Here is an 18,778-nt window from a genome sequence, read left to right on the forward strand (position 1 = left end):
GCCCCTCCCCCAGAAGACCAGCTAGACGGACAACTTCCAGGAGAAGCCAAGGGACTTAAAGAACACAGAATCAGAAGATACTCCCCGGTGGTTCTTTTTTTGTTTGTTTGTTTTTGTTTTTGTTTTTGTTTTGTTTTGCTTTTTGATCTGTTTCCTTCCCCCACCCCCTTTTTTTCTCCTTTCTTTTTCTTTCTCTTTTTCTTCTTTTTTTTTTTTTTTTCGTTTTTTTTTTCTTTTTCTTCCCTTTTTTTTCTCTTTCTCTTTTCTTTCCTTCTTTCTCTCCTCTCTTTTTCTCTTTTTCCCAATACAACTTGCTTTTGGCCACTCTGCACTGAGCAAAATGACTAGAAGGAAACCCTCACCTCAAAAGAAAGAATCAGAAACAGTCCTCTCTCCCACAGAGTTACAAAATCTGGATTACAATTCAATGTCAGAAAGCCAATTCAGAAGCACTATTATACAGCTACTGGTGGCTCTAGAAAAAAGTATAAAGGACTCAAGAGACTTCATGACTGCAGAATTTAGAGCTAATCAGGCAGAAATTAAAAACCAATTGAATGAGATGCAATCCAAACTAGAAGTCCTAACGACGAGGGTTAACGAGGTGGAAGAACGAGTGAGTGACCTAGAAGACAAGTTGACAGCAAAGAGGGAAACTGAGGAAAAAAGAGACAAACAATTAAAAGACCATGAAGATAGATTAAGGGAAATAAACGACAGCCTGAGGAAGAAAAACCTACGTTTAATTGGGGTTCCCGAGGGCGCCGAAAGGGACAGAGGGCCAGAATATGTATTTGAACAAATTCTAGCTGAAAACTTTCCTAATCTGGGAAGGGAAACAGGCATTCAGATCCAGGAAATAGAGAGATCCCCCCCTAAAATCAATAAAAACCGTTCAACACCTCGACATTTAATTGTGAAGCTTGCAAATTCCAAAGATAAGGAGAAGATCCTTAAAGCAGCAAGAGACAAGAAATCCCTGACTTTTATGGGGAGGAGTATTAGGGTAACAGCAGACCTCTCCACAGAGACCTGGCAGGCCAGAAAGGGCTGGCAGGATATATTCAGGGTCCTAAATGAAAAGAACATGCAACCAAGAATACTTTATCCAGCAAGGCTCTCATTCAAAATGGAAGGAGAGATAAAGAGCTTCCAAGACAGGCAGCAACTAAAAGAATATGTGACCTCCAAACCAGCTCTGCAAGAAATTTTAAGGGGGCCTCTTAAAATTCCCCTTTAAGAAGAAGTTCAGTGGAACAGTCCACAAAAACAAAGACTGAATAGATATCATGATGACACTAAACTCATATCTCTCAATAGTAACTCTGAATGTGAACGGGCTTAATGACCCCATCAAAAGGCGCAGGGTTTCAGACTGGATAAAAAAGCAGGACCCATCTATTTGCTGTCTACAAGAGACTCATTTTAGACAGAAGGACACCTACAGCCTGAAAATAAAAGGTTGGAGAACCATTTACCATTCGAATGGTCCTCAAAAGAAAGCAGGGGTAGCCATCCTTATATCAGATAAACTAAAATTTACCCCAAAGACTGTAGTGAGAGATGAAGAGGGACACTATATCATACTTAAAGGATCTATTCAACAAGAGGACTTAACAATCCTCAATATATATGCTCCAAATGTGGGAGCTGCCAAATATATAAATCAATTATTAACCAAAGTGAAGAAATACTTAGATAATAATACACTTATACTTGGTGACTTCAATCTAGCTCTTTCTATACTCGATAGGTCTTCTAAGCAAAACATCTCCAAAGAAACGAGAGCTTTAAATGATACACTGGACCAGATGGATTTCACAGATATCTACAGAACTTTACATCCAAACTCAACTGAATACACATTCTTCTCAAGCGCACATGGAACTTTCTCCAGAATAGACCACATATTGGGTCACAAATCGGGTCTGAACCGATACCAAAAGATTGGGATTGTCCCCTGCATATTCTCGGACCATAATGCCTTGAAATTAGAACTAAATCACAACAAGAAGTTTGGAAGGACCTCAAACACATGGAGGTTAAGGACCATCCTGCTAAAAGATAAAAGGGTCAACCAGGAAATTAAGGAAGAATTAAAAAGATTCATGGAAACTAATGAGAATGAAGATACAACCGTTCAAAATCTTTGGGATGCAGCAAAAGCAGTCCTAAGGGGGAAATACATCGCAATACAAGCATCCATTCAAAAACTGGAAAGAACTCAAATACAAAAGCTAACCTTACACATAAAGGAGCTAGAGAAAAAACAGCAAATAGATCCTACACCCAAGAGAAGAAGGGAGCTAATAAAGATTCGAGCAGAACTCAACGAAATCGAGACCAGAAGAACTGTGGAACAGATCAACAGAACCAGGAGTTGGTTCTTTGAAAGAATTAATAAGATAGATAAACCATTAGCCAGCCTTATTAAAAAGAAGAGAGAGAAGACTCAAATTAATAAAATCATGAATGAGAAAGGAGAGATCACTACCAACACCAAGGAAATACAAACGATTTTAAAAACCTATTATGAACAGCTATACGCCAATAAATTAGGCAATCTAGAAGAAATGGACGCATTCCTGGAAAGCCACAAACTACCAAAACTGGAACAGGAAGAAATAGAAAACCTGAACAGGCCAATAACCAGGGAGGAAATTGAAGCAGTCATCAAAAACCTCCCAAGACACAAGAGTCCAGGGCCAGATGGCTTCCCAGGAGAATTTTATCAAACGTTTAAAGAAGAAATCATACCTATTCTCCTAAAGCTGTTTGGAAAGATAGAAAGAGATGGAGTACTTCCAAATTCGTTCTATGAAGCCAGCATCACCTTAATTCCAAAGCCAGACAAAGACCCCGCCAAAAAGGAGAATTACAGACCAATATCCCTGATGAACATGGATGCAAAAATTCTCAACAAGATACTGGCCAATAGGATCCAACAGTACATTAAGAAAATTATTCACCATGACCAAGTAGGATTTATCCCTGGGACACAAGGCTGGTTCAACACCCGTAAAACAATCAATGTGATTCATCATATCAGCAAGAGAAAAACCAAGAACCATATGATCCTCTCATTGGATGCAGAGAAAGCATTTGACAAAATACAGCATCCATTCCTGATCAAAACTCTTCAGAGTGTAGGGATAGAGGGAACATTCCTCGACATCTTAAAAGCCATCTATGAAAAGCCCACAGCAAATATCATTCTCAATGGGGAAGCACTGGGAGCCTTTCCCCTAAGATCAGGAACAAGACAGGGATGTCCACTCTCACCACTGCTATTCAACATAGTACTGGAAGTCCTAGCCTCAGCAATCAGACAACAAAAAGACATTAAAGGCATTCAAATTGGCAAAGAAGAAGTCAAACTCTCCCTCTTCGCCGATGACATGATACTCTACATAGAAAACCCAAAAGTCTCCACCCCAAGATTGCTAGAACTCATACAGCAATTCGGTAGCGTGGCAGGATACAAAATCAATGCCCAGAAGTCAGTGGCATTTCTATACACTAACAATGAGACTGAAGAAAGAGAAATTAAGGAGTCAATCCCATTTACAATTGCACCCAAAAGCATAAGATACCTAGGAATAAACCTCACCAAAGATGTAAAGGATCTATACCCTCAAAACTATAGAACACTTCTGAAAGAAATTGAGGAAGACACAAAGAGATGGAAAAATATTCCATGCTCATGGATTGGCAGAATTAATATTGTGAAAATGTCAATGTTACCCAGGGCAATATACACATTTAATGCAATCCCTATCAAAATACCATGGACTTTCTTCAGAGAGTTAGAACAAATTATTTTAAGATTTGTGTGGAATCAGAAAAGACCCCGAATAGCCAGGGGAATTTTAAAAAAGAAAACCATATCTGGGGGCATCACAATGCCAGATTTCAGGTTGTACTACAAAGCTGTGGTCATCAAGACAGTGTGGTACTGGCACAAAAACAGACACATAGATCAGTGGAACAGAATAGAGAATCCAGAAGTGGACCCTGAACTTTATGGGCAACTAATATTCGATAAAGGAGGAAAGACTATCCATTGGAAGAAAGACAGTCTCTTCAATAAATGGTGCTGGGAAAATTGGACATCCACATGCAGAAGAATGAAACTAGACCACTCTCTTTCACCATACACAAAGATAAACTCAAAATGGATGAAAGATCTAAATGTGAGACAAGATTCCATCAAAATCCTAGAGAAGAACACAGGCAACACCCTTTTTGAACTCGGCCATAGTAACTTCTTGCAAGATACATCCACGAAGGCAAAAGAAACAAAAGCAAAAATGAACTATTGGGACTTCATCAAGATAAGAAGCTTTTGCACAGCAAAGGATACAGTCAACAAAACTCAAAGACAACCTACAGAATGGGAGAAGATATTTGCAAATGACATATCAGATAAAGGGCTAGTTTCCAAGATCTATAAAGAACTTATTAAACTCAACACCAAAGAAACAAACAATCCAATCATGAAATGGGCAAAAGACATGAACAGAAATCTCACAGATGAAGACATAGACATGGCCAACATGCACATGAGAAAATGCTCTGCATCACTTGCCATCAGGGAAATACAAATCAAAACCACAATGAGATACCACCTCACACCAGTGAGAATGGGAAAAATTAACAAGGCAGGAAACAACAAATGTTGGAGAGGATGTGGAGAAAAGGGAACCCTCTTACACTGTTGGTGGGAATGTGAACTGGTGCAGCCACTGTGGAAAACTGTGTGGAGGTTCCTCAAACAGTTAAAAATATACCTGCCCTACGACCCAGCAATTGCACTGTTGGGGATTTACCCCAAAGATACAAATGCAATGAAACGCTGGGACACCTGCACCCCGATGTTTCTAGCAGCAATGGCCACGATAGCCAAACTGTGGAAGGAGCCTCGGTGTCCAACGAAAGATGAATGGATAAAGAAGATGTGGTTTATGTATACAATGGAATATTACTCAGCTATTAGAAATGACAAATACCCACCATTTGCTTCAACGTGGATGGAACTGGAGGGTATTATGCTGAGTGAAGTAAGTCAGTCGGAGAAGGACAAACATTATATGTTCTCATTCATTTGGGGAATATAAATAATAGTGAAAGGGAATATAAGGGAAGGGGGAAGAAATGTGTGGGAAATATCAGAAAGGGAGACAGAACATAAAGACTGCTAACTCTGGGAAACGAACTAGGGGTGGTGGAAGGGGAGGAGGGCGGGGGGTGGGAGTGAATGGGTGACGGGCACTGGGTGTTATTCTGTATGTTAGTAAATTGAACACCAATAAAAAAAAAAAAAAAAAAAAAAAAAAAAAAAAAAAAAAAAAAAAAAACACAAAACTAAAATGTTTATTACCAACCAATGTGTCCCAACTTCTGACCAACCACTGAATTTGTGGCTTTCTAGCACTAATGACTGCAAGTCTATTAGAAATAGTGCAATCAAATATAGATGAAGCACAAAGAGAAAAACTCGCAGTGACCAAAAGACTGAAATATGTGGGATCCCTGGGTGGCTCAGCGGTTTAGTGCCTGCCTTCGGCCCAGGGCGTGATCCTGGAGTCCCAGGGTCGAGTCCCGCATCGGGCTCCCTGCATGGAGCTTGCTTCTCTCTCTGCCCCTGTCTCTGCCCCTCTGTCTGTGTGTCTCTCATGAATAAATAAATAATTAAAAAAAAAAAGATTCTTTAAAAAAAAAAAAGACAAATATGTTTTGGAAGCTTTATTCTCATGTTAGCCCTTCAAAAGTAGAGGCAGTCCAACAATTACTGTATAGAGTGACGGTTTAGTAGCAGGATATGTAGGGAATTGTGGAAACATAGCAAATGGGCACCTAATTCATGTCAGGGTTACATGAATGACGTCCACCAGAAAAGCTGCCTCCATGAAAGAAGCTGAAGCTGAATCTTGAGGAAAACAGAACAGTTAGGCAGGTGGACCAGAGCCATGAGAGCTCCTAGGATGAGTGCACAGAACATGCAAAGGCTGGCGAGGGATGGCCATGGTGTTTAACAAAGAGAAGAGTGATAAGGGAATGAGGGATGGATTGAAGAGGAAAATGCGAATCAAGAAAAGCCATGGAGCAAACATGTGCAGTAACCTGGGTGTGACATTGTGAAGACCCTGATTAGAATAGCACTGCCCAAGGGGTGCCTGGGTGGCTCAGTGGGTTCGGCGTCTGGGATGGAGCCCTGCGTCAAACCCCTCATCGGGCTCTCTGTTCAGCAAGGGGTCTGTTTCTCCCTCTCCCTCTGGCCCTCAGCCCCCACCCCTGCTTATACTTTCTATCTCTCTCTCTCTCAAATAAAATCTTAAAAAAAAAAGAAAAGAAAAGAAAACACTGCTCAATTTTTAATGAGCAAATGGTCCATATTTACTCCGATTAATGCACCGATTTTCCCAATTCTTACCACGGAAGAAGCACGCCTGCGCGTTCTAAGTTTCTAAACTGCACCCGTGTTCAGAGTTATGCCGAAGCATGTTCGCAGAAAGTATTTGGAATTTTTATAACTGCATCTTTGACGTGATTTTTATGAGCAGTGTTAATTTCTTTTCACATGACTAGCTTTAATAATGCCACAATCTAAATCCTGTTTAAATTAGTTTATATTGTTTTCTGTTTTCTCGGTGATCTTTCCACCGAATACAAAATCGAATTTGCGGTTGGCTATTGTAAATGACCGCTCCCAATACGCGCCTGTAGCCATTCAGAGTGAGTTGCTCAGTTAGTCTTAATTAATACAAAGTCACTTCTTTACGTAGCAACGGACACTGACCACACTTAGCAGTCGTGCCTCAACTAACGTTTTCACATTTAATTTGCATGTCAGTACAGCAATCATACAGTGGCCTGGCAGTTTTCGAAAGTTCAGAAAAATGAGGATGAAATGGGGAGTTTGCAAAAGTATAAACGTCCTTTAAGCTAATGGAATTCTGCATACAATTGGCGTTACGTATTTTTTAACACTTGTTAAAATGGGAGCAAGTCTCTTGCCTGCTTACTTTATAGATTGCGTTTTTTCAGTCGCTTAATCCTAAAACTGCTGTTTCTCTTTCTGAAAACTATCAATTAACTCTGATCTGCCTGTGAACCTACACTCTCTGTCTGGGAGTGAAGAACAATAAAAAATTTGGTTTTTCAGATCATTTGAACAAAGCTACATTTTTAAAATGACAGCGTGTTCCCCCTGGCAGTGGATTAGTGTATTTATGGACCCAGTGACCACAAGCAAGAGAAGGAAAAACAACCAGTAATACGAGGGAAAGATAGCTAGGCCAGCAGTGTTCTCTCTCCTAGTAAGCTCGACAACAAAATCGTGGAGGGTTTTCTTTGCTCTGTTATGCAGAGATGAAAGTCCCAGCAAAGGGGAAAAATGGTACACGGAGTCAGTGTTTTCTTTTTTGTTGTTGTTATTTTTTAAGAGGGGGGGAAAAAGATTTCTTAGAAGCATTAGGTTTATTCGTGCTGTCTTTTGGGAGGTCCATTCTCCTAACATATATTGGCAGGGAGTGAGGTAGCGAGCGCGCGCGGGAGGCAAAATTTATTCTGACTGTAACGGTCACAGTGGGCCTCTCACAAACATAATGCTAAATTATGGGCCTCTCCATGGGCTGAACGTAATGTTAAGTTGTATGATGGATTTTATCTTACACAAGCCGCTCCGGTCCATGAAATGAGATAAGAAACCACTGCAGCTGGAGTTCACAGAGGGTTGAGCTCAGACTAAAATTCCAGAGTTAGCAAAATTGGATGAGCCAGCTGTGGGACCGCAGGCGTGTGTTCTGTGCCTGTGCGTTGAGATTTTCGAGGACAGGCATCCTTCCTTTGCGGGGTGCCCCGTTATCTCCTCTGGGGAAGGTGTGAGGCTGGATGGGGCAGGTTTGCACTGAGAAAAGGCTATGATCCCCAACCACAGCCCCTGCCACCGAGGGAGAGGGCCTGGGTGGGTGCCGATCTGTAGCACATGTTTGATAGGTACCTCCAGCCTGGAGAAGGCGGAGCACACTCCATACACACTGGGTCAGGGTGGTCCTGCCTTCATTGAGCGCATGTACTCTGGGCAAGCGACAGCCCCAGCAAGGAAGTTGTGTGCCACCTGGGAGGGGGCCTCTGGCAGAAAAAGGACTAAGGGTGTTTCTATGATGTGTAACGTGCCAGCAACAGTGGTTGATTAAAAAACATCTGATGAGTGAGAGAAAATAAAACTCCTTTACCAAAGATGAATCACGCTCTATCCAGTCTTTTAGGGTGTATATCTGTGTATGTATAAACAATGTATAATACGTAAGTATAGAAAATATATGCACGTACAAACTTATACACACAATACATAAGGATGTTTCTGATGGTCCTCCAGTGGAGAGAACATAATAGGCACTCAGTATTTACCAAATAAATAAGAATCTGAATCTTACATTTTAATTTTGCTCTTGATTTTTAGAATTCAGAGCCTACCAAGTTTCTTGAAAAAAATGTAGGACATTTTTCCCTAAGTCACATTTTCCAAGGGTAGAAAAATATAACTGGAAGACTTCTCCCCTCAGATCTGCCTGGGAAGGTCTGCGGTGAGCCTTCGGCCATAGGATCGATAAATGTTGTGATAATTGACATACAACTTCCAGTTCTAATTAACTTAATTACCTTCAAACTTGCTTCCCCCCCGCCCCCCACTCCTAAGCCATAAGAACACAGGTCTGTTCCAATAACCATTCCCAGACAGGCAAGTTTATTTGTTTTCTTTCAAATGAACCTTATCGTTTATTTACAGGTGGATCCTCATTCCCCACTCCATCCCTCCACCCCCGTACATACCTCAAACCCAGTTTAAATGGGTTTCAGTAGGCTTCCAAATGGCTTTCGGAGAAAACACTGACCACCCAGATAATAGGTCCTCTTTTGTTGAAAACAAAGAAATACTCTATTTTTCAGCCTAATTAAATATATTATATTTAACCTAAAATGAAATTAGTTTGGAACTATAGTAGAAAAAGAATTGGCTAATGCCCACTACCGCCTTGGGAACAATATCTCTCATTACATCCAGCTTTAAACTAGTTTAATCTGTCATCCATATTTTGACACTAACTCAGTTGATTGGAAGTCAGGAAACTAGTATCCATATAGAATATGTCTGAAGAAAAAAAAAAGAATATGTCTGAAGAAGGAATAAAGAAGTGGAGACCGGATCGGTTAATGACAATATTCTTTTTTAAGCCAGTCTTGAGAAAGAGAAATCAGGATTTGGCATAGATCTTGAATTGGATTTGTTGCCTAGAACACCCAGAACTGATCTAAAACTGAAATCACTGGGTTCGTAGGTGAGAGAACGAACAACCATTTGTTTCATGGGTGGCTCTGTGACACCATGGAGTCAGAGGCGAAAGGGCAAGCAAGGCAATGCTAGAGCAGTTAGTCTTAGGAAAGCTAACTTGTCAAGGCCTGAAAATATATCTGGTAAGATGGCCCACGTTCCGTCCCTTGAGAAGAACCCAAAGTGAAGTTACATTTTCCTACCTTGGCATGATGTGTACCTGGTGGTTTTCCATTTCCAGATGATAGCAAGTTTTCAGAGGCTATCACAGTGCTACTCTCCTGGATTGACCGAGGGGAAGTGAATCGGCGTTCTGCAAACCAGTTCTATTCCATGGTGCAGTCGGCCAATAGCCACATCCGCCGGCTGATGAATGAAAAAGCCACCCACGAACAAGAAATGGAAGAAGCCAAGGAAAATTTTAAAAATGCCTTAACCGGAATTCTCACTCAATGTAAGTAAAATTTTGGGGGCCATCTGTTTGGTTGTGATTTTTGCTTTGGCTTTTGTGTTCCTTTCATTTTTGTTCTCATTTGGGGGTAAGTAGTTCAATAATTTCCCATCCTGCTCCATATCGAATGGCAAACCTCATAACCTATTTCATGTTCTGTGGCAACTTGGAGGAACACGGACCCTGCCCTGAGAGCTTACTTCTCAAGGTGAGCAACGTTTCTGTAGCTTTTCCTCAGAACACCAAACCCGGCCACCAGGGCAGGGTGGCCAGATGCTTCTGTGCCTGCTGGACCCGCCACAGGTCACACCACACCTGCAGCATGGCCCCCCTCTCCCTGCGGGCTGTCCCCACGTGCAGGACATGACCTCCGTGGCCTCCTAGGGCCAACAGTAGGAAGCAGGCCCCGAACACAGTGTCCTTGAGCTCTGTTTAGGATGAAGGCACCATCAGAAAAACTCCTCCACAGGATCCTTTATTTGAGGTGAGCTTTGGCTGTCAACATGGGCAACTGAGTAGAGGTGTTTCTCCAGTATTATTATTTTTTTTTGTCCTTTCTTCATCTGGAAAGCAAATTGCCTTAACTGCTTAATGCTGGTGATTTTTCATGTCCAGATCCTAAATTGATGAAGGGGTGTAAATGGGCTTTCTCATAGAACAATAGTCAGGGTAATTACCCAGGGCTCTATTCAAAAAAAGGGCGTATATTTTTTTTACGGGCACTCTGTCTGTGTCTGTAGTTAACGTCACAGCAGCATAATGCATTACAGTCGCTGACGTTCCCTTGGTTGGCAAAAGCCATTGAATGACACTGTAACAATACCATGCTCCATTCCGTACCAGGTGCAGGGTGCCACGTTGGGACGGTGACATATGCAATTTACGTATTCATTCTGAGAATGAGCATTATTTTCCACGGTACGGCGTGCCAAAGTGTCAATCGCCTCTTTCAACAGTGTAAACCCAAGGGATGAATGTATGTATCTGTTAGGATGGGAAGTGAGAGAGACATAACAAACCAGCTTCTCAAGTGGGAATGGTGTTTTATGGGACTTTGTTGTCAACAGACCATTTTTTTGCAGCAGCACAAAATATATAAGAAACTCTCAAACATGAACTCTGATAAGTGACCAAATATTCAGCCTGGGACACCCGTCTTTATAGAAAAGGAATAGGAAAAACACATATGCTATCTCATCAGACCATTATCAGACCACTTTCCCTCAATTCCCAGTCATGACGAATGGCCCTTCACCCAACCATATATGACCAGCGGTTCTGAGATTAGGGTTACTGGGGATAGGATAGAGGACACTAATTCTGATCCTCCCTTTAAAAGGAGGGAAGCTTGGAGTGGACCAGCGGGTGGAGGGGAAGTAAGGCTGGCTTGGTAATGGAGAGAAGGAAGAGTGGGGAATGCTCAACTCTACTAATACAGTTCCTACAAAGTGATGGCAAGCCAAGTGCCTGAACATTGGGATATTACCGGGTACCTTTTGCTCACTAGCATCAATTTTAAATACATTTTCATTCCCACGACTTCACCACATCACCTGGCAGGGAAGACTCGACTCTTGGGTCTAAGGATGAAGGTAGGAAGGCAACCACCCATTAGAATAAGGGGGCAATTGGGTGTTCTTTGGCCACACCCATTGAAAGGAGAGCCTGTTAAAAAGAGGCCCAGATCCTGTGGCTGAGAATGCAAGGTGCCTCATATCATACAGTGCTGCTGCACTGGCCTTGGTTTGAAACCACGAGGAAGACAGACAAGTCTAACGTGGTGGGATCCAAACATCAGCATTTTATCATGGGTAAAGCTTGAATCGGAACGTGTGGTTGAGGGCTGCTGTAACAGCGGGCTTTCTACTGCAAGGCCTCCAGGCTGAGCATCTGGCCGCAAGCAGCTCCGAAGCCCTGGGCCCCAGTGCTCAGCGAGAGGGAGCAGCGGGGAACGGGCAGGGGTAACAGGCAGAGAAGGAGAGAGTACAGGGCCGGAGCAGGACTGGGAATTTTGGAAGGAGATCAACCTCATGGAAACCCAGGAGTGGAGATCACTGTCGTGGATACCTCTCTGGCACCTCTACTATGAAATGCCAAACCCAGAACTCTTGCTTTTAAGCTTCAACCCCATTCCGTGTTAGGTTTTTCCTTCCCATTTTAAGAAATTCTCAGACCAAAATCCTAGAAGTGATTTTTACCCTCATTTTACCCTCATCCCTCCACCAAAGCCCATATTCAGGCTGTCAGGAAATCCCTCGGTTTCAGCCTTCAGAAATGACCCAGTTTTCTTCATTTTAACTGCCTGCATTCAAAAGTGCAGACTGCCTGAACTACGGCAGCGGCCTGGTGTGTCAGTTCGACGTAGTGTCTACCTGTGAGCGACAGAAAACCCTACCCAATGCTAATCTTAAACATGTGAAGTTTTTTCCTTTCATATCTGGTAAAATCCCAATTTAGGTGGTTGTTGGCATGGGTTCAGGGGTGCAGGGCTGTGAGGCCCGAGGCTTCTGTGATGCTATTAGCTTCTCCTAGGCGATGGTCGAAAATGACTGCTCTTGCTCCTGCCATCACAGCTTTTTTTTTACACACTCAAACCACATTAAGAGAAAGAGGAGAGGACAGGGTTGTGCCTTTCGAGCAAGAAAGCAAAACTTGCCCAAAAATCCCCAACAGGCTCCCATTGATGTCTCATTGTGCAGAATTATTACACGTGTCCATGCTTAGCTACAAGGAAAACAGGAAATATCCTTTATCGACTGGTCCCCAGAATAAAATTGGAAATCTTATCGTAGGGAAGGAGGGGAGGATGGCTGCCAGGAGGCATTTTGCAGTTTTTGCCATGCCCAGTCTCTCCCTTTCCACTTGTATTCCTGTTCAATCTATTTTTCACACATCGTCTAATATAATTCACATCATATCTTCCCTGCTTAAATCCCTCGAGTAGCTTCCCATTGCACTTATAATATTCACTCTCCCCAGGCTACAAGCTCCCCATACCTGCCTCTTTGATGTCAGTTTTCCCTTGACTTGCTGTGCGTATCCCCACTGGCCTCCCTCCGGTGGAGCCTGTCAGAACTGCCTCCCACCCCCAGGCCTTTGCACCTCTGTCCTCTCTGATGTGCACTGCCCCTCCCACTCTGCACACGTGAGTCCTTCCCATCCTGGAGGCCTTGACTGAAAGCCCACCCTTCAGAGAGGCCTTTCAGCTTCACACTCCCCCAGGAGGTTCACCACCACTGCAAGGCGGGGAAGGGGGGGAATAGAGGGGGGGTCCTTCAGAGCACTTACCAAACTGTGCAGTGATGCAATGATCTGTCTTCTTTCGAGTATTAGTCATGCACACATACCAAGCATCTGGGACATAGAATCAGGATGGCGAGTGAGCGAGTGAATGAGCACATGGGAAGGATGGCAGGAAGGAAGGCTGAAACCGTTTAGATGTTCCCAGGGCCCTGCAAGAGTAGTTAGACAGTAGTTGGTGGCAGCAGAGGCTGGGGTGGCAGGGCTTCAGCTCTGCTGGCAGGATCAAGCGGATCCAAAGGCTCGCCAGCTGTGCTTTTGCTGGCAATTGCAGTGCTTCACCAGACCCCTGGGAGCAGGCCAAGGGGAGGCTGGGGGGTCAGCATGGAAGGGTCAACAGAAAAGTTCACATTGGCGTTCCTCCATCGTAACCTCATTTCCCATCTACCCGTTGCTGTGTGAGACCCCCACGCCACCCCCAGCCCTGTGCTTGGATCCTGGGGAGGTGTCTTGATGGCCAGCAGAGACGGTGAAAAGTCCCAGCTGCCAGTAGCAGCCCACAGTGCCAGCCAAGTGGTCCATGTCCCAGCGGCGGAGGGCGTGAGGGGCCTTCGTGGGCCTTCACAGGCAAGCCCCTGCAGGACAGCTTGAAGGTGGGAGAGATCTTAAGCGTGAACATGACTTGCAGTTAAGCCTTTGAGGAGGAATGGGAAGACTGCATGTCCTACTGAGCAAGCTCAGAATGTTCCATTCTTTGCTATGTGCGTTTACCACGACGACCACCCCCTGGATGTGAAGGGGAACCAAAGCCTACCAATGCGTCATGACAACAGTAGCAGTACCCTGGCTAAGCTGCTAGGTGTGTGCGCATTTCATCATCCTTTGGATTTTAAAGACATCTCGTTTCAGGTCTGGTGCAGTTCGGTCTGCTGGTCCCAGCCACGTTTCCCACTTACCCCAGCTCAGTGTAGTGGGATGGGGTGCATTTGGTGTTGGTACTGGCGGGGCTGCTTTGTCCACAGCGATTGGCACACTCGCCGCATTCTCCAAAAGCAGAGCCAGTCACACACCCCCATCTGTCTGCGTTAAGACTCCTGGAATCACATTCCAGCTTTCTCATTTAGAATCGAATCACGATTGTTTAAGCACGCAAATTCAGGACTGGCCTCTCAGTTCTCTTTCTCCTTAAGTGGGGCTGGAAATCTGGTTGTCTGGCAGTACCCTGAGCGCCCCCTCCCACATAAGAGACCTCCACAGCACCAGTGATGGCCCTCGAATTCCCTGGTGGCCTCCTTGTTGGGAAGCCATGGGTGTCAGGCAACTGTTGGGGTCATTCGAGAGCAGGTATATGGATGAGCTAGGTTAGTACCGCAGGTGGGACTGGTCTGGTGTCCTGAAGGGAGGGCTCAGTTAACAACTTCCAGGGAAGTGCAGGCCCATTTTTGACAAAGCTCCAAGCATGGTAAAAGTTTGGGTCCCTAGATAGACTTTACTGGAAAGAGGAGAAGGGAAATTTCATTAAGTGTCAGTCCATTAAATTGGATTAGATGCACCCATCCTTGCGTTGCTTGTCACAGTTGTCCTTGCTTTCATATTTGAGCAGATAGCATTTGCTCAAAGGGGGAGGGGGGATCAAGAGCTATGAGTAATAACATAAAAAAGAAGTTGTGATTTATTTCAAGGCTTACTTCAGGGTCCAGTAAGCTACCTTCTAGCCTTGTTGGTGTTCAATCCTACAAACTTTGGTTTTAAGTTCTAACCTTTCTCATACCTCTGGCTTTCACCCCAGGACCAGCTATTAAACATAATCAAGTAGGCACCGTTTCCATCTGAGCTTTGGCTCTAAGCATCAAGGGGCAGCACTGGACCCAACCAAGAATTTGGGGTGTTCAGCATCCATTCAATTCTGTTTGGGGATCATTTCTTACTTCTGACCACAGATAGGCAGTTATGAAAGATGTTAGTTGAGGACGCCGTCTATCCCGGTGTGGCAGCTGGGGCTCTCTCCTCTTATTTTCCAGCCAGCTGGGTAGATCTCATCTGCTAGATATAGAAGAAAGAGAAAAAACATGTCCATACAGGTGAATCATCTCACTCTTTCATCATCCTATCCTTGTGTCATCCTTGACTCGTGCTTATGTCATTTCTTGACCTGTCCGTCTGGCGGACAGCTTCCCCAGTTTTCCTGACTCTGAGACTTCCAGGTTTTGATCTTTGCTTTTTAAAAATATGGACTTCATGGGCACTCCCCACCGGCCTACCACTCCCAGTTTTTCGGTTACGAGCAACGCTTGTCATTTCAGAGCTCAGAGAGGAGCTGTTTATAAAGTTCAGGAAGCATGTACCACAGCACTCAATTATTAATATGCACGCCAAGATGATCAATTGTGCATGCCTTGTTGCAACACACACTCGTCTAATGAAAATTTAAACGCCCCATGATATCCCCACATCAGTACTTCCCCAACATGCTTCCCAGTAAGGGAGCCGAGAAGGAAGGGAGTGACGTGGGGGAAAGGCACCTGGGAAAAGCAGACGGCAGTGGAGAAGGCTTTATTAATATTAATTTAGGGATACGTGCCACAAATACAATGAGCAGGACTGGAAAGTGGAAATTGGAGGATGTCAGAGCTGGAGGGGGACCTCAGAGACCCGTTGGCTCAACCCCTCTCATTTCAGAGAGGGGGCAGCGGAGCTTCTGGAGGAGACATGATGGGCCTTTGGTCATGTAGCAATTTCCGGGCAGATCAGAACCCAAGACTCTTGGCCCGCCGTACCGTTGGCTCCGTGCCGCTGGGCCTCTGGGTGTTTTTTATGAACAGTGAAAATGAGCGGAGGACAATATTATAGCTGTAAATTTATAGCATACAGGTGGAGTTGAAGAAGTGTTTAGTGATAATCCCACGCTGGCTTCCCACGGAATATAAATGCCGCTGTCTGGTTAGAAAATGAAGCCTTTGCTCCCAGCCCTACCCTCTCCCCGCCCCCTGCACACAGGGGCCCACGTTACATCCCTCGCCTCAAGGACTGCCCTCCGCTCTGTGCCACCCCTGGAGCCCGGCCTCTGTCACACGTGCCCCTGGTACAGCCCAGGCCCCCGCCCCCCTCTGCACCTGTTAACACTGTCACTATCCCCTTGAGCATATATTCCTTTCCTAATTGTTTTATGTGCATCAGGCTTGGGGGCAGGGGGTTCTTTTTTTGGTCCTCTAGCAAGATTTTAGGCGAAACAGAGACAAAGACCACACACTGTCCTCCTTCCCCACCTCCCTGCACCACTCCCAGGTCTGGCACAATTCAGTAGTACAACTCCTGGCTGTTGATCAAAGATCAGAGATGGCAACGAAGGTGGTATTGGAAATTGGGCTGGAGCCTAAAAACCGCAAGACATATTCTAAATGTTGGGTTTTGCATAAACCATGATCTCAGCTGACTTTGCTCCAATAGGCCCTCTTCTTCGGGTGCGTACACAGAATGTACTTCAGCTGAGAACCTTGCAGTAGTGCCGTGACGGTCCTGTTGTTAATATTTGGACCCGGAGCTCGGAAGGATTAGGACTACTGTGCAGGTTTGCTTTATGTGTTTATGATCGGAAACAGCATCACCCTCATCTGAGATCTTGAAACGGAGGAGAGGCCGTTGACTAGGCCTGAAGAGATCCTGGTTCTAATCCCAGCTCAACCCCTTAACCAGGTTCCCCCAGGACAGTCTGCTGAGCATCCGGAGTCTCGGTTTGCCTATCGGTCCTATAGAGGAAGGGTTTGACCAGATAGTCCCCGCTTGGGCCCATTCCCATCCCGAAAATTCTGCGGTCCTTATCATGTCAATGACTTCGATCCCTTTTTGTTCCCCCTGAATATCCGAAACAGAGCAAGGGACCCAGCCAGGATGCTGAAAGCTCCTTAACCGATCATAGGACAGTGGATCAGAGATCCCTCCAGGTGTGTGGCCTGTTTCTGCCTCGCTGTGGACTTTGTGTCTACAGGGCAGTGCTGCAAATCTCAAGCCACATTCCCACTCCCCACCCCCCGGGTGTGTGCCTGGCACCCTGCTGGTGCTGCAGGCTGCACCTTCCCTGACCGGTCTCCTCTGTCACAGCCTCATCTGTTCCCTTGACTAAAATCCTAAAAGCCTCAGGTGTTTGAATGAGCAATGAGATTCATCTGCAAATAGTTGCTGGGCCCCTGTTCAGTACCCGGTGGTACACAGCGCCGGAGTGACAGACGAGGGGTCCCTGATCGTGGACCATGACCCGCCCCCTTTCAGGCAGATGGGTGTCATCATCCACACTTCTTCTGGCTGAAAAGCTCTTTCTGAAACCATTTACTTCTTAGGAACATCTCAGCTAAACATGCTTTTTTTTTTTATTTCTGCCAAGGGAAATTTGGCTTCTGTGTTCGTGCTGTCGAAAAAGAATTTTATGAAGTGTTAAAATGTTTTCCGTGTCTGTGGCCGTCATTGCTGTCGTTCATCCGCGGGAAAAGAATTCCCAGTAACTGCTTTAGCAACTCGGCAGATTTTTCCCTTTCTCCTCCAAATCGTGCTGATGGCTCTATTTGCCGGTGTTTTAAGTGCTGGCAGCATTATTTTCATTAAAAATAAATAAATAAAATAGAATACCTATTTGCTCTCAGGGAATAAACGTCCGGAGAAAATATGTTTTATAAAAACTTTCCCCAAAAAATTAAAAATAAATAAATAAACAAACAAAAATAAATAAAAGCTTTCAAATCAAGACTGAGCACAATTTCCTATTTCACAGGATACCAGCACCAATAGGAGAAGATACTGGAAGCCTGCCAGATACGAGCTGAGCCTCTCTTGGTCTCTCTCCTTTCAGCCTCACTGAAAATATATGTACTGGGCCAAGTCATAGCACTACAATAATAACTTGAGAAAAAAAAATCTTTTACTAAAGATAACAAAATAAGAGACAGAAACTAATAAGCCTTCTGCTCTGGAACAATAAGGAACTGTGGAAGGCTACGTTTCCAGGGCTAACATAGTATGTGTTGAGGGAAGCTCAGCAATTCAGGAAAATTAGAACTCTTGACAGCTGGAGGTGAAACCCCGCCAACCCTGATGTGAGCCCTGGTAGGGACTGGAAGAGAAGCCACCCACCGCCAAGTGTGGGGAGGAGCTGTTTTGAGGGGGGGAGGTGGAGAGGAGGGGGTAGGCTCTGAGGAAGCATCTCCCAGCTGCTTTGGAAAGCATCTGCGTGCAGATGTTTTTGTGTGTGTGCGTGTGTGTGTTTTTCTCACAAAAACTTTTTGAAGCCAAGACGCTTTCAAACTACATCTGAGGAAAAGGGAGGCATCAGTACAGTTACTTAAGGCGGAGATGATGTGTTCTGGACTCTTCTGTGCAACTGAAAAAGAAGTACAAGTTGGTGGCCATGCTCAGGCATGAAGAACTGTGCCCAGGGAGGATCATGAAAGAGTAGCCACAAAGTGAGAGGACTTTGATGTAAGGACATAACCTGCTAGGGTTTGTAGACACCTTCTCTAGCAGGGGAGTCGTATGACCCGTAAAGCCAAAAGTATTTACCGTTTCTTTGTGGAAAAAACTTGCTGACCCATCTTCTGTAGGATCACAGAGCTGGGGAGGATTGATGATTGATTGATTGATGGATTGATTTTTATTTAAATTCAGTTAATTATGACATAATGTGTTATTGGTTTCAGAGGTAGATGGCAGTGATTCATCAGTCTTACATAATAACCCAGTGCTCATTACATCACGTGCCCTCCTAA

General features: G+C 44.5%; 1 protein-coding gene across 9 annotated transcripts in view; it reads left to right on the forward strand.

Moving 5' to 3' along the window:
* The window catches only part of ENOX1 (ecto-NOX disulfide-thiol exchanger 1), a 554,610-nt gene that overhangs the window by 404,431 nt on the left and 131,401 nt on the right, over nt 1–18,778 (forward strand). For all 9 annotated transcript variants that reach the window (XM_038569621.1, XM_038569620.1, XM_038569619.1 and 6 more), the window contains one exon: nt 9,576–9,788. In XM_038569621.1, the coding sequence (XP_038425549.1) occupies nt 9,576–9,788 (213 nt within the window). The remainder of the gene's footprint in view (nt 1–9,575; nt 9,789–18,778) is intronic.

This window comes from Canis lupus, chromosome 22 (assembly GCF_011100685.1).
Source record: "Canis lupus familiaris isolate Mischka breed German Shepherd chromosome 22, alternate assembly UU_Cfam_GSD_1.0, whole genome shotgun sequence".
Classification (NCBI taxonomy): Eukaryota; Metazoa; Chordata; class Mammalia; order Carnivora; family Canidae; genus Canis; species Canis lupus.